Genomic DNA, 26,546 nt, shown 5'->3' on the forward strand with positions numbered 1-26,546 from the left:
ACGCGTCGCGACGCGACGTTTGCCGAGATTCGATGGTATTGCCAGTCGTCGAATGTGGTCGATCGATGAACTTCCTTTCACGATAGTTTGTAACGATAGAAAGTAACGGTGATAGATAGAGATTGACGTCGAATGGATTGAAAAACGGGTATTGATCGTTTTCTATGGATCGCAGCGAACTTTGAATACGTTTAACGATGCAGAATTAATTTCATAATTGTATTAAGTGTGGCGGATAGATCTGTCGTGCTTTCCAGACGCGTTTATCTCGTGGGCTTCGATTTAATTACTCGAAATAAACTCTGCCGCGGGCAGCATCGAATTTGGCGGATTTCGCGAATCGGACACGAATGGAGGCATTTATCAGATTGGTAAATTACATCAGGCGCGAGTAACGGTGTCACGAGCGTTACCAGAACGTCGTTTAATCTATGTGGGACGTTTAAGGGTGGACGCAATCTATCTCTTACGAAACGTGGTAACCTCGATACACATTATCTGAAGAAACTCCGGAGTTCAAGGGGTCTCTCGAATACCATTTCGTCTTCTCTCTTTCTCGCGTAGGATCTCATGGTCGTGGAGGAATCGTAACTCTATACATACGATTTTCGTATCACGTTCCCGTTGCGATCGTTGGAATTTTAAGGCGTTGTTTCGGCCGGAGAAAATAGAACAACGAGGCTGGTTGCCGGTCGAGTCCAAACGAGCCTACGTATACAGCGACGAGTCTTTCTCGGTAAAAAATCACGACGCGATTGATTAATCCACGCTAAAAGAGCTGTTCTCGATAGATTTTAGGTGAAAAAATTTGATCGCTCGATTCGAGTTCAGGTTGTTTTAATTTAATCGATCGAATAGTATTATATAAAGACTACAGAACATGATGTACAATTGTTACAAAAAATATTTACACGTTTCCTTGTTTCTCAATGAAAATTATTATTATTTAGCTGTAAATTAATTTGTCATTCAGCTACCAAATTAAATAATATTTCTCTTTTCTTTGCGTTTGAACAAATGTTTTCACGATGTTATCTCTCAAACGCTTTCTGATTCTATTATGTCGATAATTATCAGCCTGCAACAGAAATACGAATTTCCCCGTATACGCGAAAAATCATAAATAGTAAGGACGATCGATACTTTCGTCATATAAATTTCATTTACGTGAATCATTTATCTCCCAGTGAATGAAACAACGATTTAGATAAATGGAATTCTAGTACCGTACAAAGGAAACGAAACGTTCGAGATCCTACGTGATTATCGTCAAAAAGCGCAAAAACCAAGCCGCAGCAAGCACACCCATCGAAATCGTACAAGTCGACCAATACGTTCGGCTGACAGGCATGACAAACATCGACAGCGCTTTTCGTTAGACGCGCTCAAACGAAAAATATGCTGGAAACGTGGTAGGAAGCGGCGACCGATTAGGCGCGTGACAAAAGGGATCCAACGATCGGCGTTCGGTAGGCTGCTTTCATTGGATCGATCCCCAAAAATAGGGCGCGTACCGACCGCATATCCGTTTCTATTTCCGCGCGTATCCAGCCGAGATGCGCTCTCGATGTATGTATATAACCTGGATATTTTTTCCCGCTCACATGTCGCCGATAAATAAAAGACAGTAGGGAAGCCATGGTTCTCGCTGCTCTCGCATTACACTGCACACAAAATTATGGAACTGAGACGCGACAAAAACTCGCGTGTTGTTTCCTTGGTTAATATGCCACCGCTGTGACACGATTATACGACGATCTGTGCATGTTCAGCGAATTTTATAATCGTGATTTTTTACGTTTAGAGGAGCTATGTATCGATTTGGAGAAAGTTATACGAAGTTATACTTGCTGATTCTTTCTATGTTTTTCTGATTTTTGTCCTTCTTATCTTGTACTCTTTGAAAGAGAAAAGAAAAAGCGACAATAATCTATGTAATAGCAAATATCTTTATTACATGAAATAATAAACAGTGAGAAGCGACGATTAGATTTATATCGAACGATACAAGATGTTTCAAGTGTTCCTTAAATCTTGTTTTCCTTCTTGTTATTTGTTTATTTGAGAGAGAGAGAGAGAGAGAGACAGAGACAGAGAGAAGATACATAAAGGTATGTATATTGATACATCCAGATTAGGTTTATGTTGAACAATATAGGGCGCCTCAGGTTTTTCTATCACCAAGGTCTTAACGTGTGTAAAACAGAACGATACGATAAAACCGGAACGATATTAAATTTTGTTTGTATTCCAAATATTTTGTTGTATAACCATTTATGAAAAAAATGATAAGAAAACACTTGAGCAAGCTTGTGCGAAAAGCCACGAGCATGCAGCTTGTATATCTCTTAAGGCTACATTGAATTATTGACCTTAATCACTTGCTGACGCGTTAAGTAACACGTTATCGCTTGGAACTTCCGTTTTCACCTCGACACGCGATCTTCCAGCTTTTATTCTCTACTCGGACAAGACCCATTACGTACAACTTTTTCATCAATTACGTTCAAAAATCTCAGGCCGTGAAAACTGAATTTTTGGCACTACGCTAAGAGATTCAACAAATACTAAAATATCGAAGTAGCTGAATCTTTAAATTATTCGAAAATCTAAATTTCTCGTGCAATGTTACGTAATTATTACACGCAATTTAATCACAAGTCTCGATTTATCATATCGTACAATCCAATTAAATTCTTAACCTCTCGAGGGATCTTAACGTATACATATGTGTGAGTTCAATCTTTCTTTAATTCGAGACATGCGATCAATGTTATGCAAGTATGTTAATTTTAACTATTACTCAATTATTTACGCGCATATAAATACATAATTTTTCTCAGGAAAATAACAAATAATTATCTCTTCGCAGCCTTAATATATACGTCCCTGAAAATATTAATCGTCAACTCTCGATTACAAAAGAATGATTTTACGTGGATTAAAATGTCACACAAGCAAGAACTACAACTACATCGTAATATAAATTTTAGTACCTTCGATCATCCTCCTTTCTCGACACTTCATTCGCAATCAGTTTAAATACAAGATAACAACGAATAAACCATTAGTTTAGTTATTCTTGACCAAGTAATTTCGTTTCATTCAAATGCCATAAAATAGACTTGCCGATGATCATTTATCGTCTTAAATCGATAGTCGGAGGCAACCAATGCCGACAAAGAGCAATCAAGAATGGGGCGTTGTGTCAATGATAGTAATGAAAGAATGCAGGAAATTGAGTAATACAATGAATACTTGTGTTCCGTGAATCGAATGTTAGAAAAAGACTCGCAAGGCGAAGACGCTACAATTGGCGCCAATGTTGTTCCTACACGGTCAGAGTCGCTACAAACACAAGACATAAACTTGACATTCGACCCTTGCGCTACAAACGCATAACGCACCACAACTGATTAGAAGTGCATCAAAACGTTTAAGATTACACCGGAGTTCAATGCTAACAATAAGTACTTCAAGGAACAAAAGATTCAGTATGACATATTATACGAAGCATCTTCGGGAAGATCTGACGTTAATTTCCAATTTGTAACGCTGAATTGTAATATGAGAAAATTTTGTAAATGTTAAAAAATTCAATTTTTATGAATATCATTAAAAGTATACGTACTCCAATGCATATTTACGATGAAAAGTAATACATGAATTTCCAATTTAATTTCCAATATTCAAATTTATATCGATTAGCGAATATCTTTATTACATGAAATAAATTAATTTACTAATTAATTATGAAATAACATGCTCTTGCGTTTTAATTATCGCTGATAATCATTTTAATATCGACTTTTACGTTGTTTATATACTGTGATGTTCCGCGTGTTTCATCTTTTTATACTCTAAATAAAAATTATTTGTTTTTAATAGTGGAAAAGATACATTTTTCTGCGTTTAATAATATTTTAGGACGAGTAGACGCAACATAAAAAACCTTTCTACATTAGAATTCATTTCCATTAGCATATCGTGTCTGTTAACTTCAAAGATCGTAAATCGTAAGTTGACACTATTTTACAATACTTGGTCATTCATATCTCATGTTTTATCGTGTATTATCGATTATCGGTCACATTTTTCTTTTATTCATTTGCATAATGAACTAAAAATGACAATGTTATCGCTATAAGAATAGCGTAATTTGTACACATGTAGTATAAAAATTTCAATTCTGTGCATTTAAAGTGAATGCATGCACGTGATAGATTGTCTAGTAATAAATGAAGTTTTCGCTATGTAATTTTAGTTGAAGCGATCATTTTTCAAAGTAACTTTTAACAGCGAATATTAATCTGTTATTACGTTGTGTCAAAGTTCATTTACTCGTTACTTATGAATAATTCAACAAAAGATAATTAAACATCAACAAGAAGCAAGAAAAGTATCATACACCTAATAACGTAATGTTATATTTTCGAACACATAACTCACGCAATATCTGAAATTTTCGAAGCATACATTACGGAATATATTATTACAAGTAAAAATAGGCTAATAGACTCGCACAAAACACTTCATACCACGACAGTACTCGTATTTTTTCGTCGATATATCGTGTAAAAGAGTTTTATAAGACAACCGATGTAAATTGTTTTCGACAATTTAAACAGTCGTAATGGCTACTTAAAACATTTTAAATCACTCCCATATAACTTCGCTAATTTCTCAATTTTTCTACGAACCTTTACACGTGCCGATCTCATTGAGTTCTCAAACTGCAATGGAAAGGTGCTTATGCAATCGCCATTACTCAACAAACTTGCGAAACGAGCACCTTGCTACATATACAAACCTATATAAAACATGAAATATTGCTGCAAAACAAAAAAGCTCGCGCGTACATGTAGCTCGAAGAAGGACATGAAAGACCAAAGGGTTGCCGCGATTTTTACGTAATTACTTCCTTCTCGCGATAAAAGGCAAACGAAATAAAAGGAAAAAGTGGTAGAGGGGAGGATAAAAAAAATGTTGAACGCGGTGCTAAATAATAACGTTCGAGTGTATCGATAGCGAGATCGACGCCCGGAGCTCGTATTTACCGCACGATTACCGGTCGATTCGGCTTCGTACACGGACACGTATCGATAGGCGAAGGAGGCGGCGATTCACATGTGTCGTACGCACACGTGGATTCTTTTATGGGGGTCAGCATTTCTGCCGGCAGACATGGCGTTCAGGTTCAGACGAGTCAGACACTCGGCTCGTTTATAGCGATACACCGGCCCCTGTTGAACAAGTGTTGGGGAGAGCCGACCTTTTCCGACCTATTAGGGATTTGAATAAAGCCATTTATGGGGTTTTAACTCTTCATCTCTTTGCTTTCCAATATCCTACGTCCTACGTTATGGCAAAATCGATTGACTCTATCGTCTGGCGGATTTATCGAGATTTAATCGAGTGGTACTCTTTATAGTAGTAAACTTACAATTTTAATCAACGATTTTATCAAAGAAACGACGTCTTATTCCAATCGACCGGCTCTGTACCCCGGGAGATTTATCGAAATCTAATATACATTGTATCAAATCGTTATTATTATTTCATTTACATTAACGATTTCAAAGTTTGAATTAAGAGATAAATGAAAACGTCGTCTCCCCTAACCAAAATTCTCTTCTCCTCTACGAAGTAGAACGTCTATAAACTCGAAGAAATTGCAAACTACTCTTTCGCTAATTGTTCGGGAACTCTAAACGCATCATCTATATAATTATAGTAATATCGCAACTTTGAACTGTGACTTTGTTGTCGCGTTGTCGCTCCCATCGTACGTGCTCGAAACTCGGTTAATGAAAATTAATACCCAAAGCATGCGGAAATTAGCTTCAAGATGCAAATTTTCTTCAATTCAGCAGTACAACTCTGAGATTAGTAAACATAAGATCGTTCCATTCACAAGGACATACGACGACGAAGAGAAATACGCGCGAATCAAAGTTTCCTATGAAATCCTATTTAAATTAAAGGAAAAACATAATTCTCTATTTAATTGTTCTATAAAATATAAATGTCGACTTAAAAATTTAAACAGCTGCATCACAGAGAAAGATCGAGTGCGATTACGATATTGATTTTAAAAACAGCCACGCAAAATGCTTTATTATAGAAACATATACATATATATGTGTGTGTGTGTAATTAAAAAAAGTAATTAACCCGTCGTCGAACGATTCACCACTATTTCACTATTGGCAACGTCTTAACGGTGTCGAACTGAGAAGAAACCAAGAATCGGTAGAAAATGGAAACGAGCGGTCGTCGGAGGGTGGAAACAAAAGGCGCGGGATTAGAAAAAACGGCGGAGAAAGGAAAGCAGAAGCAAAGGAATGCGAAACGAGTTCCGATATTTTATGCAAGTCCGCTGATCAATTTTTTTACGCGGCCGATGCTTCGTTTTAGACCGAAGAAAACAAACCGCAAAAAAAGGGAGCGAAAGACGTTATAGAGCAGTTCTTAAAAATCAAATAAAAAAAAAAAAGAGGAGAGAGAGAAGAGGAAGAGGAGGTAGGGAAAAGAGGACACAGGAAAAGAATTTGAAGGGTAATTCCCGTTGTCCTGGACGTGCGGTGAGTTTGCATAACGACGGCGGCGTGTCGTGTTAGTTGTTCCCTCGATGCTTATCCACTTACGAAGCTCCGTATCGTACGCACTTCTTGACCACGGATTTTTAGTAAATTTCCTTTTTCATACAAAGAAGCGACCGCACAGAGGTCGGAACTCGACGCTCGAGTGCATGCCGAAGAAAGTGCGGCTGCCTCTTCGAATATTACTTGACACAAATCAATCGTACGTAGCGATATTTCTCATGATTTTATTTCCTCTGCTTCTTACGAGACTGTACATTCCATCGTGAATATTTTTTTATTTTCAATACACGAGGTAAACCAAGCTCGATTAGCAGCTTTCGAGGAGGAATCTTCAACAAATTTCCTTTTTCAGCAGCTTCTTCAGCGACACAGCTCGAAATTCAATGCTTTGGTATGTATTCAGGAATATCCTGGCTAGAATTATGTAACTAAAATTACTCGCTTATAATATATTCTGTAATATTTGAATAATATTTAGGAAATTTATTAAATTTCTCGATGTACATGGTCGCAGAACAATTTCTCAGGCGAATAACATTTTGTTGACAAGAATAAAAATGACCGTTTAAACTACTCGATACGAAAGTACATTGTACGTATTGAAACTCGCTGACATCTTAAAAATATATTAAACGGGATTTATCATATTTTAAAAAGCCAAAATTTTTAATACCGTTAATTCTTCTTATCTTAAAATCTTTAATGTTGCCACGTTATTCGATCGAGCATGTTGCAAATAATTAGCCAAATCTGTACAAGAAGCCGCTCGGGCCATCAATATCCATTAAAAACGTATTCCACGCTACAATGCCTCGTAGTTCTCGATATCTTTCATTAAGCATCCCTCCCAAACGTTCTCAAGCAGTTCTTGTTCGTTTTCAATAAAGCGAAATCATGATGAATCACGGTCGTGTACGTCAAAAGGATAGATAGAGAGGAGGACAGCGAGAATCAAAAACGAAATTTTACGGAGCGAAAGGCGAAAGAAAAACGAAACGAAAAGGAGGAAGAAGTAATGGTCGGTCCATGCGCGCAAGAGGCAAGAGGGAAAGGTCGTTGTAACCGAGCATGCGAAAGGAAAGAGAAGTTAACACGCGCGTAACGAGGATGATCCAGGCAGAATTAAAAAAATGAGTTCGAGGCGGCATATACCGCCTCGCGGTACTACAGGAATTAAAAAAGGAGCGTGCAAGAGAAGAAAGAGCCTCTAAAAAGGAAAAAAAGATCAGAAGAAGTTCGAAATGAACGCGACGAAGAAAGTAAAAAGGAAGAACAAGAGGATAAATTCACGATGCCATGCCGGCGATGCTTATGTAATCGACCAAACGGTGTATGTACATTACCCACTGCTTAAAAGATATTCGAACACCGATTGAATCGATCGAATCGGTTGGACGTAATAGCAATATGTGAATTTTATTAAAGTGCGCGAGTTAATAGCAAATTAATAATTGGAATCATCACTTATCGTCTTTTTGTGGAATCGCCAGGCTATAACCTGGTAAATTACCAACTCGAAAACATAGCGATAATATATTTTTGTTAGTCCTCTTAGAAAAATTCTGGTTAAAGAGTAACATAAGGTTAGTCTTTACTTGTCAAGTAACGAAGTAGTTCTGTAGGTTTAACCGATTAAGTAAATCAGTTTCATTATCGCGTACAGACTTTAGAAATTTGAATCACGCGATAATATTCTATTCTATCGTAGGTAGGTTTATGATTGTAAGGGATAAAACCATTGCAGTTCGATTTATCCGTAATTTTATAATTAAAATAGATCTGGTTAAAATTAAACGATATCGTAAGCATGAAATTCATCGCGGGAAATTCAATCGCGATACGAGAGAGAGCTCGGTAACAGACTGACTTTTTTACACGTTATTTTCTAAGTATCGTTCTTTCCCTTTGGACGATGACTCCTCGATTCGTCTGGAAACGAAACGCGACAGCAGGAGAGAACGCGACGTGGCAAAAGATGCCGGTCGAAGATCGATGCAACAGAAATAAAAAGAGAACGAAACGGCGAGGTAGCCGAAGAAAAGGACGCTGAGAACGAACACCGACGAGAATCTCGTAGCCAGAGAAAAAGAGACGGAGAAATGAGTCGAGCGGTACAACACATCCCTATACATATCGACAGTGTGTCTGGCCACGATTTCGCTCGGCCAGCGTCATCCGGCCAAGAGCTGAGGACGCTTAATATTACTGCACATTATGCAGATTCCGTACACCGTGTGCCTCCTCTTCGCCCTCTCTTCTTCTGCTGTTCGAGCTTGTTTCACCCCCTACCTGCTCGCTTCTCTCGTCGGTATCTCGCTGCGTGCACGGCGAACAAACGATGGCGGACTACTTCGCATGCTGGATCAGTTAGACTATGGTTAGAGTGGATACGTTTTTTCACCAACTAACGTTCCAACGAATACGTTGAAATGACAATGTATGCAGAGTCGAAGCGATGGCGTGACTCAAACTCAAGGCAAGGATAAAAATCTTCGAATTACGAAGCTTCTGTCTCGTCGAGTTTCCAGGGTGGAAGAGTTTTAAACAGGCGAAAACCACTTTGTACGAAGATTACTATTTTGCAAATTGTGCCGGCTTAAAGAAAGACAAATTCGATTCTTAGAAACTTTTCAAACGAGCATCGTACACGACGTTTCGTCGTTAGAAGGACTTCTGAGATCCCCTGGATGCTAATTCCCATCTTTTCTCTCTTTGTCTGCCTCTTTGATTCTTCCTTTTGCTCGCGTGGAAGCCTTGGCCAGTTAGAGATGCTAGAAGAACGACAGGGTTCGCGGAACAGGGAAGAATTTTTGTTATGCGCCACATTAGCCTTTAGTGTTCCCGACTCTCGAATCGTATAGGTTTCAGAAGAAACTTCGTGCCGCCCTTTCCTTTTCGTTATATCGTCGCAGGGATTTCATGAATTTTTACGATTTAATCATCGAAGTAAAAGCACGTGATTGATTTTCCTGACAGAAAGTTACAAAAACCACCGACGTCGTTTATATCGATTTAATATATTTAATCATCGATAAAAATTTTGTTCGCGTAGTCATGGATATAAATGGGTTAATGTTGATAATTTCGCTGAGAAAGTTCGACGAGTTCGGCACTACACCGATACCGGTCTCAGAACGAATTGGACCGGTTCGGGCCAATCTGCACTGAAAATCGGATTGCATAAAGCAACAGGGGACGACGTCTGCCTCGCGGTATCGCAATTAATCGTGCTTATAAAGGTTCCTCATATTTTTTTTGTACCACTCCTTAAAGGAGCACTGGAAAGTTTAACTTGGCGTATCTTTCGCGTTACGTGACTGTCTCAAGTACGAATTATTCTTTTTATAAAATATGTTCACGGATATAATCAGTCATCGTTTGACATATCTTTACGAAATTCTGGTTCAAAGGAAAAGTATTTAATAATTTATCATTGGCCCAGCCGTGTTACTGATACGATGTTCAACCGATATCTGTATCGCTCGCGATACGTTTTACGCGCACCGTTCGCAAAATCTCTTATCTGCGAAATGTCGGAAGCTACATTATCAAAAAATTTCACCACCACTTTTCAATGTCTCTCTTGAATAATTCAAAACTCGTTGCAAACGTTCATTAACCTATAAATACCGCAGTGTTTCCAATTAAAGAATAAACCAGTAAGAGTGCATATCGACCGACCACAATAGCAGATACGTACTAGTATATCCAGCACGGAACACGGTCAAGTTGGATTATTGTCGACGAGAAGCAATGTTGGTTATCGTTATCGCGGTGAAACGCCTAACTAAGCGTCACGTTGCTTTTCACCGGAGGCAACGCGCAACGAATCGAGCCCTCCCTAGCCCTAGCCAACAACGATTACCCGCGAATGGCTTTATCGTCTCTCAGATTTCCTGCTTACAACGCAAAGGGTGATTCCCCGATAGACTCGTTCGCGTAAGTCGAGTAACGTCTCTTTACTTTGCACGAATCGCGGTGATCATAAACGTACAGATCGCCCGGATCGGTGAAAATATTCGCAGCGGTAGGAATATCGAAATTCCCGTGAATACTCGCATCGAAGTGAGAAATTTTGCTTCGAATGTTTCACATTCGCGACTTTGCTCCGGGTATTTCAAATACCGGGTAAATCAAAAATATTTTGAAATATCTGCCAAATAAAATCGCTAAAAATGAGCAAACAATATATAACCTAATATTATCGTCGAACTTTATATAAATAATCCGTTTACCACACAACTAGCAAGATAACAATTAGAATACTTAACGACTGAAAAAGTACGCTTGAAACGAGCTCCTCCTCGAGACTGCAGAAATCCACTGCAGTTGAATCGCGGGAAAATTCCAAGTATCGAATTCATTCTATCGCCGGATACGGGATCGTGCGTTCTCCATGGAACATGAACCCCATGGCATAACGCCGTATGTTCGATAAGAGCTGTACCGCGATCTCGCCGTGAATACGCGCGTTACCTGCCCGAGTAGAACTTGTTTAACAATACGTTAATTCCACGTCGCCGTGCACCGGCCATTGTTGGCGTGCATTTATCGGTCGAATGTCCGGCATCGCAATCGTAATCAGTTGGGTGGTGCCCTGTTCACAGAACGACGAAGGGATGGGGGAAAATTAAAGTGGCGCGTTAAACCCGCCGGGTGTAATTTGCTCGAGAGAGGCTTCTCTTTCCGTTCGATAAACGGGGAAAGTCGAGCGTTGCCGTCTTTAAAATAGAAACACGCGACGAACGGTTTAAAAATCAGCCGGATAAAAGGGGCAAATACGACGGAGGGAGATAATTGAAAAATTTTGTCGATCGTGTATCGTATTCTGAGAACGGAGAAAATTCAAATTCAATTATCTTCGTATTTCGATTGGAAAAGGATCGGTGCTTAAAATTTCGTGCCACTGGAACTGGAGATACCGTAAGTAATCGACCGATTGAATTACGGTGAAATTAAAGCGATCTAACGAATTCGCGTTTCTATCCTATCAACGCGACAAGATGTATCGTTCTAAAAGGATTGGCTAATTATTAGAGTTATTATTGACATACTTTATTTTCGATCATCTACGATGGTTCGTAATATCTGCCATAGGAAAATTGTATATTTCCCATATACGAGAAAGGAGAAACCGACCTTATTCTTAGTCTTTTTCTTACTTTGTGTAAAAAGTCGTGAGATTTTGAAATTATCTCCTTTCGTTTCCTTTATTCCATGCTACCGTATAAAGTCACGGAATTACGAAGTCTGTTACTCTACTCGTACAAGAATGATACGTTATAACATGCGAAAAACTTGGAACGAGTTAGTTAGTAAAGCTTCTTTGCGACGATCCAAGAAAAAAGGAACTGTTTAGAAGGCTTTATGGTAAATGTGACATCATAGATCCAGGAACCTAAACGGTGTAATATAAATATTTGGACCAACGGATCTCGTAAACGTCCGCTATTCAGTGAAAACTGGGAACTGGTGGCATATGCTGGAACATGCTCTTCGCGATTACGTTAATACCATCATTTCAAAAGTTCTGAAATACAGAAGATATCTCAAAGATACTTTATCACCTTTTTACTTACGCGCTTTTAGTTCTGTAGTACTACTGCCGGTAGACGGAGAAAGGATACAAATGTTTTAATATGCGTAACTTAAGAAATCATGTAAGAAGATAAGTATAAGTTGTTTGTACGTGAAATTATTATTACAGAGAATTTACAAAATTTCTAACTTTATTTCAATAATATACAACTATCGAAATATACAATAATGGTACAATTTAAAATCACGATTAAGCATATTTAGAAAGATTAAGAAATTGTAAAATTCAAGTAAAAAAGAAGTACTCAAACCATCGTTACTTTTAATGCAAATTATTAAAAACCAGATTATCTAGAGTTGTGAACGATCAAGAGAGCAAATGAAATTCTCAAACGATTAGGATTAACAAGTATAAAATTCACGACAAATTTTATCCTTACGTCGTATTAAAGTTGACACGTGTAACGCGAAGTAGAGCGATATTTAAGGGAAGAAGTAGGACAATTAATTTCTTAGATATCATGTTCAATATTTAAACAGCGATTCCATCGGCGTGGATACATATTCATAACGCATAAACTTGCCGACAAGGACAGTCTTCTCAGCTTAAGTGGTGCACTTCGTTCCACGATGTATTGTAGATTATCAGTTAAAACGTGTAACACAGTATGTGTTCTGTTGTGTCGTTTAACGCGTCCTTTACCATTGATGGAATCTACGAGAGCGATATATTCTCCTGCCTATACCTTATATACACGGTGTTAAACAAGCGACTTACGCACAATGATGATCTAGTTGATATCTCGATTTATGTTTGTTGCTGATATTTAAGCAAAAATCGATAGAGATCGATTTAAAGCATAAGAAAAATTCTCAGGTAAATTTATACAAACTCGAAGGGCGAAACGTTCGAAAGTAAAATACTTTAATAATATAGGTAGTAGGAGGTTTAAGAATATTTTACTGAAATTTACGTTTTAGGTACTAAGTATGTAGGTTAAAAGGAAAAATCAATACAGAGACGAATAGTACTTCAGAAAATAATTGCTAAAGCGAACGCTTCCGCCTAGCTTTATTGACTAAAGTCTAACAGGAAGCTAGTCATCTAATATTACCTGCTCAGCTCTGAAATTCTATTTTGCACGATGTAACGTCTAATATTATTTCCTTCGTTCGAAGTAATAATTTTCATATTTGCATTACGTATTTGCAATTTTGTGGACGCGAGGAGGACCGATTTAAGGAAATGAGTAAGAACAAAAATCAAATTATCCGACTCCTTCCTGAAAAGTCCTGAAAGGAAAAATGTCGCTACTCTTCGAATTTTTGTGTCAAACAAAACGGCATTTGATACTTGCAAAAAACTTTCACGTGAAATTCAAATACAAGATCACGCGTATTAACGATGATTTCTTTAAATTTTCGTCGAACGTAAGGATAACATAAGATAATTTTTTAACCATAAAGGATCGCGATTAATACAGAAAATAACTGAAAGAAGTTGATACAAATTTATACGTATTTCAATGAATAGATTCAACGAAGAATTTTTCCACTGTTGAAATTCGTGAGACGGGGCAGGACGTAATTCGCGATAGATCGTCCTCATGCGTAATCGCGAAATTATGTCACATGCGAACGCGACTCTTGTCCAAGCTGGAATATTACGTCATGCCGATGGCTAAGAGCAAGCAGACACGCCGCGAGCATTACATATTTGGAAGACCGTTTCGCGACGAGGTCATCATACAAAAATGAACATCGCGACAGATAAGACAGCCCGAAGATCGAAATCCGCAAAGAGTTACGGTCTCGTTTTATGTAGGACCCCTGTGCCGAGTCATTTCGTACAAGCTCACCTACTTTCTTAAAAAACATACCGTTTATTTTTTTCACTGGAAACTTATATGGAGTTGTCTGGCAATTACTGATACCAGTAACTCATTCTTAAAATGTATAGACAAAATGTGAAATCGAAATATTAATTGTTCCTTGCCTGTCTTGAAAATCAAAACGAGCGTTTTCGATTATTTTTTAATCGATCGTATTTTTCTTAGATGTTTCAACTTGAGAGATGTACGAGAAAATCATCGATAATATGCATGATCACTCGTTTTAATTTTATGACAAATTTTCGTTTGCTAATATTAATTTTTATTATGTATCTGATAGATATCTGTGAGAAATGTACCTGATTAACTTTTCTTAGCGTAACAATAGCTAACTGTTTCCAAAAATTCATTTATTCAATTTTATACCAGATTATCTTCAAAGAACATTTTACTCTGCCGATATATTAATGTAATTTGAGATATGCTTTTCTTGGATTTCAGTAATAAATTCCAAGATTTGGACGAAACTACTATTTAATCTTATCTGCAAGACTATAATAGTCAGACTCAAATTTCCTCGAAATTTCTCTCTTCACGCTTATTATTTCGTAATAACTCCTTAAAAAATGCGATTCTGTTCCATTTACGTACATCGTTATCAAGGATCGATTCTTAGAACGAGATTAAGAAGTTTACGATCCACCGATCAAATAATCGAAAGTTCATCGTCGACCGCACGTTGCGGTAAATACGGTCCTCGCAAAATTCCAAAGCCACGGGGATACCTTGACACATGATTAAAAACAAGGTGACTTGTCACAACCAATCACGTAGGTGGCATTAAACTGATGCATTAATGCAACAGTGACCTTGATTTCGCGCAGTCTTTGCGATCGTGGGTGGTAACTGAAGTGCAGATTCACTTTTTCTTCTCTTACATAAATCCTTGTCATTAAAATATTCCAGCGATCCGGCTCGAATTACCGGATTCTATTTAAAAAAGTAACTGCCCGGAGTCTTTTTCGATAAACAGTTCGCCCGTGCACTGTATTTGAACTCGTAAATATTTTTGCAAACTGTTCGAACGATTCCTGGTAGTATCGAAACCATACAGAAACGTCAATAAAAGTAGAGAAAAAGCTTTGATGTATTGCCTAATGAATTAACCATTTCCTTTCCTCTTCTTTTTGTATATTTCAACAGATTTAATGCGATTGAATTAACGGAAGTTGTATTTCTTTCAACGACATAATACAGTTTCGCCATACAGAACATTATTTTAACGTGTTAGAATATTACACATTTTGCGATTATGGTGGAATGTTAAAAATAAAGAAAAGCGTTTAAATTCGTTCTCTGAGAACACCGTAATACAAGAAAGGATAAAAAGTTCATTTTTCGAAGCTTAAATAAGACAGAACGCAAGATATGATTACACGAGTTCAAAATAACTTTGGAATTCTTAAGCGGGAAGCTTGTTTATCACGCTTAAAGTGACGTATAGTTGCTGCGAGCCGCAAACTAGGATATTCTAACAAGCCGGTAAGGTGAACGCTCGAAATTTCTAAATTCGACTATTACAACAAACATCGGAGCACCTGAATAACCAACCACTAGGCGAATAACCGAAGAAACACAAACGTGGCCGCTCCATTTTTCGATATAAAAGATCCGCTGCAATGGGTCCGTGTCTCGCACGTGCGGACGTTATTATTCGTACGCACATTACATTATTTATTCGTGCACGGGCCAAGATAATGTTGTAGAACGATGAAAAAATGGCGAAGAAGGAACACGTGTCTTGTATGTATGTACACACATCGTACCGGGGTTTCTTCGAAAGCTGGACGTTGGTCGTTCTTAAAGTCTCGTTGACATAAGCAGAACAGCTTTCATCCTCCGAAACAAACGCGTGCGGTTACATTTTTCACGTTATTCAAACAGATATGGTCCTTCGAGATGCGGTGGCGTATGTTATTGGCAAATTAACATCCGTAAGTTGGTGTTGTCTCGACGAAATCGTGAGGGAATTTTAGAGACATAAACTTAAACCTTTCAGGGTTAAATTTTATTTAGACGCAGAGGAAAATGTAGTTTTAATTAATAACAGAAACGTATCTTGTATGTCGATGTTCTTGTAAAGAAGAGACACTGAAATTTCGAGCCAACTTTGCTCAAGGGTTTATCGTTTAATCGGTTAATAATATGTAAAATAATTAGCAATAATTAAACAACAACTAAAATAATTAATAAGTTATGTTGCAATCTTTGTTATGTTGTTACAGATCTGCAGAGATTCATACAAATGCGATTGCAAGGGGATAAAAGGTACACCAGGTTTCCCTGGTATCACTGGACCTCAGGGACCAGAAGGACTTCCTGGTGACATCGGACCAGATGGGCCACCTGGTCCAAAAGGTGAAAAAGGTGCTGCTGGAGAATATGGTGGTACAGGAGAAAAGGGCTACAGGGTAAGCGAACAGTCATATCTCACGATATTATTCACGTTGAAAATTGCCTGATTAAATAGGTTTATGAGTATTAATCAGTTTTACAATTATTCAACCGCATATATTCATAATCAATAATTTCAAAATATATACACGAACGATATCTTTATTCCAATTCTTATTCACATAATGTGTGAATAATTCAAACATAGATCTGGATATTCGAGTCGCTCGAAAGCCGAAAAGTTGGCAAATCCCATGAGTTAAGTTCCATGAAAAATAATATCGATCGGTTTGATCGTTGAAGGGCTGAGTTATATCGCGTATATTGTAAATCGAGAAAAATCGTATCGTATTACGTTCAACGGAAATGTACAATTGCTTAAACAATTTTGATAGAGGCAGAATTTTTAGTAACTGACGCAATTACATCGTAAAATACTTAATGAGAGCTACAGATGTCTCGTCTTCTTCTTCTTTTTATGTTTCCTTTTTGTTTTTTCTTTTTCTTTTTTATGACCATGAGTCAATCTCAACATCGTGGGTGTATTAGCAGAAAATAAAATACGGGGAAATTATGTGAATCCGTAGTATCGCAGCTGCTTCTTAATTGCTTCCGCAGTCCGTAACCGTCGAGAAGTGCCTAAATTGGTCCTCCAGAATTGGGCGAAATATTTATTCCTTCATGGACAGCCATGATTAAAAATACGGTACTTGTTGCATCGATCGCTTTAGTTCTACATTACCATATTTTAATTAAAAAATTCTTTAAAATCAATTCGACGCATAGCTAATAATTTCAAAGGTATCCAATAATTCCGTAATAATTACATTCTGAAATTATAATCTTCAAAATTCTTAAAAAGAAAATTTCGCATACGAATACTATTAGGTTGTCCGAAAAGTGTCTTTCTTTTGCAGACACGTCTTTTACAACGACGCATATTTATACAAACACGAAACCTAATCTGTCGAACCATGTAAACTTTATCTTGATGGAACAAAATGGTTCATACGTAGTTCGATAAAATAATATAAAAGGAAAAATATTGCGCATCCATCGTTTCCTTATAAAACGAAAGAAACTTTTCGGGCGACCTAATAATACGTAACGTATCACAGTTAAAAATTAAACGCCTAAAAATAACACGAATAAATAATGCGTATACGTGTAAAAGAAATAGTAGAGTATCAAGATCGAACATAACTGTACGTCTAAAAATAAAAAATCTAGATCCACTTCTCTTTTGCTAAAACTGCATAAACCGAATACGCGGAAGGAACACAATCGAAATCGCATAGCGGAATTATCGTATTCTCTCCATTTGTTGAGCTAACGAGAATACCAGAGCCGCTTTTTTCGGTTCGATTTTCGATGAAATTGTTGCTGAGTACGCGTGTACGCGTTCAAAAGAGGGATTAAAAAAGAGCGGTATGGCGTCAGCCGCCAGAAACGGAGCGTTTCCAAATGCGGAGAACGAGAAGGAATTACCGCGGAACTCCCACAAAGTCCGCCCGCACTCGATCCTCTTGCACAGAAGTACCGCGAATCCATTCTTTCGCAACCCGAACCCGATACAATATGATGGGACATTACACCGTGACGAGAAGCAGAAATGATTCGTCTTCGACGAAGAGCTGGCTCGACACGAGACAAAGAAAATAAGGAGAGTTCGTACGTTACGAACCGTATCCAATCACGCTGATTGTCGATCGTTGCGGTCGAGGGTTGATCGGGTTTTCGGCTGGAAGTCGATGAAATTTGATCGAGTTTGGTTTGCAAAGTTCGATGGCGAATAGTTGAAGTTCATATTGATGTAATATTTGTTTTTTCAGTTCATCTTTTTCACTGGTTCTCCGATCTTTCAAAATCTCTAACAAAATTTTAGAGAAAAACGATAGAATAAAATATACTGAATATATTAAATAATATAGTAAACTGTGGATTTTTATGGTTTTATGAGAAATTTGAAAGTGGTATATAATGCTCGAAATACACGTAATAAGCAAAGATGTCGCGTGATTATGCGAGTTACGAAGTTACATAAAAAAATCAGGTCACAAGAAGAATAGAGGATGCAGCAACGAGGTGATAAGGACCTTTATCAAAACGATGCGAAATATTGCGGAACCATGTTAAGAGAATGGTACTTCACGGTTGCGCAGTCGACTCCTTAATGAACATCTATCAGTTTGCGGCAAGATAAGACTTTACGAGCGCATTTTTCTCTTTTTTACGACACATACGGATTGCATCTTTTACATCGGGACGCCGGCGGCTCCAAACGAGTCATCTGGATGACGTCATGGCCCTTTCTGGTACCACTGCATCGAGAGCGACCTTTTCGACCGCTGCAACGTTGCCAGTATCCCCGATTTTCTTCATCGCTTCTGACCTTTTTTACGCGGCTTAAAAAGATGCCATAAACGGAACAAATGATAATTTTATTGAACTTTATGATGATGATAATTCTTCTAGGTAATTAATCTACTAAATCGTTGGTGTCGGAATATTTAGAAGATCACTTCGAGGTTGACCGTTTATTTTGCAACGAATTATAATTCAGCGTAAATATAAATTCGTAGAATACTTTTGGTTGTAGAAAATTGATCGCAGTAGATGTTATAAATTTGAGCTAGGAGAGGATCCTATCTAACTAACTATCACAATTAGCGTTGTATTTTATCTTACGTTTTATATTACCAAGGTAAAATCAATCGACGATTGCAAGAATTACAAATTATAGCAAAATGCAATAAAATGGAAACCGGTTGAAAATGGTACATTTAAATTATGTCACCGTTTACAAGATAAATTAAATTTTACGCAGTTAAACACTTTACTCAAAGAAGACATCCAAATAAACTGATACCAAGTTACAAAGAACGTTAAGTTCTTCCAACTCGATAATGAACTTTCCCATTAACGACAAAACGATTGATATCGAATTAATCGTTAAATCATAAAATTCCAAGACGGTAATAACCGCCAACGACAATGAATTCACAATGAACCGTAATGACATTTCTTCCACTAGCGCGATGTTTCTTCGTAAGACGATGTTATTTTTTCACAGAATTATTCAATATCCATTCGATAACCGTGCGTCGTTACTGTCTAAAAACATCGATTTGCAGCTAGATGTAGGAGGAATAACGATCTCGTATATTTCCACGCAGCTTCTAGAAACGTGGGTTGGACAATGAAGGTTGGTCGTGACAATAAAACGAAGGATACGCATAATTTTTTCATTTATTCAAAAATATTCGTTAAATATCTGGCCGTAAGAGCAAAGTAGAAATCTCGAGCGATCGTATGTAAATTTCATCGGGCTCATCGTTGGCCTGACGATCGTAAATCTTCCCAATCGTACCATTCGCCATGGTGACCATAAAGTCGAGGCTGACGCGCTCGATTAACCCGATCGTTGTTTCGACGTCGCCGATGTTGGCAGTTAACCTTCGTGTAACGATGTTCCCAGTTTCTCTAATTTTCTAGACGCGTATCGAGTTCAATTCGAACGAACTACGGCTTTGACAATCTTTTTCTCTCGCTGGTAGATTCTCACGAAACGTAAAAGGAACGCGCGCGCGAGAACACGCTGACGTCATGATCCTTTCTGGAGAACGGATGCTGTGTTCGATGGTACCGCACTGACGCGACACATTACCGAGCAACAAGTGAAAAAATAAACATTCCTCTGCGTGGTTATTTCGCGATACCACTCCACTTGAAAGAAGATTTCTGCTTGTGCGATGTCGCATAGAGTGGCTCCATCGAATAAGAATATTTTTGCACGTTAATAAAATATTTCTACCAATCGAAGCATATACTTTCATCTGTGTAATATCGAGACTTTTTCCATGCATTATTCGACGTAAGTTTTAAACTTATACCGGTAAAAAATGCTACGCGATTAATAGTCCTTGATTGTGAATTCTATTAACGGAAAAATTATGCAGTTAAAATATCTTTGATACATATACGTGTCGTTGCAAATATTGTTTCCGATTAGAGAACATATTCCGAAAATTTCTCAAATTTGAGAAGAATATGGAAGAATCGTTACTGATATGTATGATGTTTCGTTTGTACTACAAAAAACAAAAAGTACTAGCAGAAAAAATTTCTTTCAAAGTCTTCTTTTTTAAAACGACATTGAACCATAAACGATTAGAGAACCGAGGTAGAATTAAAAAGTAGAACATATCTCTAAACCGCGTAATAAAATATGAAAATATCGAATTGCGCCAATCCGAAAGATCAAAACTGACGTGAGAAATTTTGAAAGCACGCACGAGCTTACCCCACGTTCAAAACCTATGTAAAAGCTACACGATCACAAAACCGATCGAAATAAAGTCGATGCAGCTTGTAAAAAATAACTCAATTGGAAAATTATTCGGCGCAGTGGTGTCGCCAGAGGCGAACAAAAGCTGCAGACCTCGTTCCGAAATTACCACCGAAGTGGTGGGAATGGCACAATTCTGCGCTTTGGGTTAACAATTCGGCCCGACGGTTCAGGACGTAGGCGTTAATGATAAATTGCAGCATCTCGCCTTCCTCGCGTTTGGCATTGATCCCTATCTACGTAACGATTACCCAGATATTACATATTACAAGCATACCCACGTGCCACGACTATTTTGTACGACCGATGAAATCGTCGTCTACGTCGTTGTCTCGTTATCAGGATTGACACGAATTAACAGAAACGCGGGCCTTTCCTATTGCAGTTCCGCCCCGAGATTACTCGATTCCTGCTTCCTTGCGCTTTTCGTAGCGTTAGTCGTCGCGACGCGTCGGTTTGATAGACGACTGACACATATAAAAAAAGAAAAAGAAAATAGTCAATTTCTAGAGAAAAAGTAAAATTGTAATATTTCACGCAGGTTCCTTGGGAAGTTCGTAGCTTTTTGATAATCGGTATTGCGTGCTGTGGCAGATTTTAGTAAAGTTGGAAGAGATGAAAAAGAAAATAGGGGGAACCGAATCTATTAATAACTGACGAAGATTTGCTACACGGTAAACAATTAGAAAAATCTAAGCTCGTCCATGTGGGGATCGTCAAGCTGATCAAAGAGCAAACTAAAAGGCGACAAGAAAATACACGAGGTAGGAAAAAAGGAAACAGAAGTGCACGCCCACGCGGTAAAAGAGACGGCGACGTTGACGAGGCTGGGACGAGCACGTGTAACCCCTGTTTTGTTTCGCTTGAACGAAGTAGGGTATCTAAGCGCCGATAAAGAAATCTCCGTTTCACCGACGATACGCCTCTCTCTGCCATGCGGCTATCCTCCTTTGATACTGAACCTACGTGCCATTAACCCCTCGTGACATTCGCACTTTGTACCACCCCATCGTCGATAGCCGAACAAATTTACGTGACATTCATTTTTATACGTGTGAATTCTCGATGATCGTTTAACCTGTTAACCGAAGCGAACAAGTCGCTCGAATTTTCGATCTTTTGAATACGAAGTTGCCTTATTTACGGATCTTCTATCTTCTAATGCATCGCTTCGTTTCTGTGGGAAACGATTTTGTCGTATTTATATTTGAAAGTATATTATACGATAAAAACATGTGCTCAAATTAGATCGAGATAGAACGGGCTTATTAAAAAAAAAAGCAGTATGTATTATGAAATTTATTAATCGTTCAGTCCTCCTCGATAACGGCTATATTCTTGCAATTGGGTCGAAAAATACTCGATTACTCGTAGCAATCGTGGGGCATCGATTGCTCGAGTTTCGTCATTTATGTTTCATTTGAACTCTACGATAGTACGTGATTTGCTGATACACGCTTTAAAACTTGCAAGTTTTAGATGTACGTATTTGCTGACGTAACAGTTAATTTGAAAATCGTCGTATCAATTTCGCTGAAATCGATATCAGCATCAACCTGTTGCAAAAGATATGTTAACCAAACTGATCAATTCCATCTTTCACATATTCTAATTTTGCTACTTTTCCATTTACGAGGAATCCTGTGAGCTATATCGACTGTGTATTGCTATTTTCTGAGGCTTGAAACGATCGATTTAGAAATTAAATTATCGATATAACCAGAGATATTTTATAACTACCTGTTGCACGTAAAATTCGTTTGTCAAAAAACACGCCATAAAGCATTGGTGCACTGGTCTGATAGGAAGATTTATTGAAAATCGGAGTAATCTCTTTCAATTCACATTCGACCCATTGTTGATTTGCCGGTACATTTCATGCAGCGATAACGGATACCGAAAGGTGATAACAGCCATAGAACGGATACACGCAGCGAAGTCCTACGCGTTCGCTCGTCTTCTCGTATCGCAAAATGTGGGGGTGAGAAGCATTTCCGTTCCGCAATCATCTACATATCGCTTGAATCTAATACCTCGCAGTTACTGGCAACGCTTTTACCGCGAAAAATCCGACGAATATCGAATTCGATAAAATCTACGAGATTTCGCGTATGAAAAAACTGACCTTCTTATCGTTGATTCGTCATTCAGTGTAAATTGATAAAATTAATTAATTCGTAGAAAATGTGTCTGCGAAAATTGAAGATCGATCGTTGTTCAGCCGAATTCGATTACCGACCAACGAAGTTTCCCATTTAATACTCGAAAACGAAGAGGCAAGATGATAAAGTATATGATAAAATAAAGCTTTTTCCACGTATCGATACAACAAATGTGTTACACCGTCTGAAATACACAGTCACAGCCACATGATAGAATATCATCAGCCAGTATAATATTACTTTTAACATCAACGTCATCTGAAATTTACCAAAACTAGACTCTATTCTCGGAAATCTGTTCCTACATTCTTTATCCACCGATATTTATCCCACACTTATACCATGCAATTTCGCAAGCCTTCGCGATGGTCGCGTTCTCGCTGATTGCTCTAATCTAGCGGGCCATTTCAATCGTCTTTCTTCGCGTAAGATTTTCACGAAATTAGGTCGTCCCATTAAAAGCGCGAACCGACCGAAAGACAGAAGGAGAGAGAGAGAGAGAGAGAAAAGAACGAAAAAGGGAGGATGACATACCACGCGTATTGCGATAACGCACTTCCCATTGACAGATCATTCTATGCTTCCAGCAGTGTGAAACCGGATGTCGAATGATCTCATAACCAGATACGCTCTGCCTACCCTTCCTTCCTTAACGTTTCACAGAATTTCAGCGAATAGTTTATCTGTGAACAAAAGAAGATAAAAAAAAGGAATTGAGGAGCTTTCTAGAAAAAGGAATCCACGACACAAAATGATACATCGAATAAAGCCTTTATTCTGGCTTTTAACATTAGTCGTTCTGTGGTCGGCTTATTAGAAGTTCTTTTGAAGAAGTCATTTCGTATCAAACAGGACAATTGATCTACGTACATTGTCAACGAGACGATTAATCGATCAGAACTTTTTTATTCGCGCAAAACGATGAAGTTAATCGTCTCTCGGTTGGTCCTGTCATCGGCTAGCCAACTCTGCTAATTGAGAACCGTAAACGTGTTTTACCTGTCAAATTGTACGATATTTCGACAAACGCGGGCCACCGTTCGAACGAGATTGAAAAATACGAACGTAAGTACTGCGCGATATTGACAAAATTGTTTGTTCGTTCGTTATTCGATCTGCGAAGGCTCGCTTGTACATACGCAACTTTGATCAGCTTGATGTTGATATTTCGACATTTTGTGAAACGTGAATTATAAAATTGATGGTCAATGATGGTCACGCGTAGCATGAAATTTAAAGGAGAGGCTAATTACGAACGAAATTGAACAAAATGTTACAACGTTGAAATACGTCGGTATATACGTCAGTACAGACGTGTTTTAACAATGACGAGTTTCGTTATATGGTAGGATATTAATACAGATATACGAATCAAACGTTAATATAGAAATATAGAATAATGTAAGAATAAACAGATTCTGTCAGAGAACAAGAATTTCTCCGAAATAATGTGTATATATTTTATTAAATATTTTTGGACCGATCGATTTCTTTTATGAAAATTCTTCTATAAAATTTATCATTTTCTACGCCGAAATTACTTTTCAATCGTGCACACTTTCATCTTGGATTCGCCGGTTTCCGTTTAAGGAGAGGATTTATGACTCGTCATCCTAGATTTAACCCTTTCCCTGAGTTCACACCAGACCAATCAGTGCAAACCCTTAAAAGGAAGTGTGTCAATTTGTATCGAGTCTGACCATATTTGGTAGGCACCGGTACCCTCTACCAACTATACTCTCTGGTACTTGCACCGTAAATTCATGTTTTCCAAAGGTGAACAACCTTGCTGCCCCTTATTTTCAATTTATTCCAAGTGTCGCCGAATTTCGATAAATATTACATTATCGTCGTATAAGATATCGATCGATATATGTCTATTGATCCATCAATTTAAATAAATCACGTCGCCTGTTCATTACCATTGCTGTAATTTTAATCGAAGATCTTTTTCGGTAAAATATTTCAAATAAAACCAAATAAAAATATTCCAAATAAATATTTATGTTCATGAAACATAGCTTTTAAAGATTCTTTTCTAATTACTTCTAGGCACTTTAAAGATTACTTTAAGGCGAAAGAAGGCGATAAAACTTGTTTCTTACGCATTGAGCAGTTTTTGCTGGTCTCTCAATTTAACTACTCGGCAAAACGCATGGCGATAAGTAGCGTGGCAAAATCGATTCACCAGCGAAATATAGAAATATTCGACTCGGTACCTGCTCGGTGATATTTCAGCGGCATGCGTTTTCCCAATCATAATTAGTAAAGCACACGCAGCTTCCATGGAGGCCGTTGAAATATTGAGCAATTACAAACGATTTGTGGTCATATGAATTTATCAAGAACAATTATTGTCCGCTTTATACCCCGGCCTACTTTCAGCCTCCCTTTCTTCTCTATTCCATACATATCCCTCTATCCTTGTCTCTACGTAGCTAGTTGTCTGGCTATTAATTCCACCATGCATCTGTTCTACTATTTATTCGTTCGCTTGCGCATCTAGCTGTCTAAATACTCGCGTATCTATAGAAATAATTGAACAATATTTTTCTATTTCTTTAAAAAAATCACCATTTAATTAATAAATTGTGATTTTTTATACAATTTCATATTTTTATGAACACAGAGAAATAAAGAAAACATAAAACAAACATATGTTTCGCTCACTAAATATTATAACAAATACTGTGTCTATTTTACACATGGTTGTATACGTATTATACTTTGACATCCGCTACGGACATCGCGCACGGGCAAAAATTACGAGTCTCGGTTATCGAGTCGTTAAAAGTTTCGAAACGCGGAGCCGCGATGATAAGAGCGAACTTTCACGCGAGGAGACGCGACGCACGCGGGCCGATTCCCATGAGTATTTCATGGGTAGCTGTCGAATCCGCTGTTATCTGACCCGAATACGAATCAGCCGCGTTTCCATATTAATTTAGTCGGCCGGCGCGCACACATTCGCTTTTCCCTTTCCTTGCGACAACTTCGAAACGTAACAGCGCGAGGACCTCCTCGAACGCGCTCGATTAAGATAAATAATTAAGATAAATCGGCGCGAACGCATAAATAATTCGGCGAATCGGTGGGCCGCTTTATAACTTTTCACTTTAACGATTGTAAATAAGAGGTGTGATTAACGTTCCGCTGAACAAGCGAGTCCCGCAATAGGTGGACGCTGCATCGGGCATAGTTCATCAATTTCGGATGTCCGATATGTATAATTAAAGTGTGAAATACAGGATCGTTAACACGAATGATATATATCCGTTTTACGCCTGTTTCACGAAACCATTCAGTCCCGGCTCTCCACGTTCCAGGCGAATGGCAGTGAATCTTCTATTCACTACGCATCCCTTTGTTGGAAATTTTAAATAACCGTTCCATATATACTCGCGTATATATCACGCATCGATGATTCATAAATGTATTCGGTATGATAAATGAAAAACCTGTACAATATTCAAATTATTATTTTCAATACGAATTTCTCGTTAATCCTACTTTACGAATGTAAAATGTATAACAGCGACTCTACTGTCCGTATCGGCTAATAGGTTTACGAGTTCATCAGAGATTTCTAAATGTGAGATATGGTGGT

General features: G+C 38.0%; 1 protein-coding gene across 2 annotated transcripts in view; it reads left to right on the top strand.

Moving 5' to 3' along the window:
- The window catches only part of LOC100740905 (collagen alpha-5(IV) chain), a 57,374-nt gene that overhangs the window by 10,721 nt on the left and 20,107 nt on the right, over positions 1–26,546 (top strand). For both annotated transcript variants that reach the window (XM_024369767.2, XM_003491842.4), the window contains exon 2: positions 16,261–16,446. In XM_024369767.2, the coding sequence (XP_024225535.1) occupies positions 16,261–16,446 (186 nt within the window). The remainder of the gene's footprint in view (positions 1–16,260; positions 16,447–26,546) is intronic.

This window comes from Bombus impatiens, unplaced genomic scaffold, assembly GCF_000188095.3.
Source record: "Bombus impatiens unplaced genomic scaffold, BIMP_2.2 scf_0640, whole genome shotgun sequence".
In the NCBI taxonomy this organism is placed as follows: domain Eukaryota; kingdom Metazoa; phylum Arthropoda; class Insecta; order Hymenoptera; family Apidae; genus Bombus; species Bombus impatiens.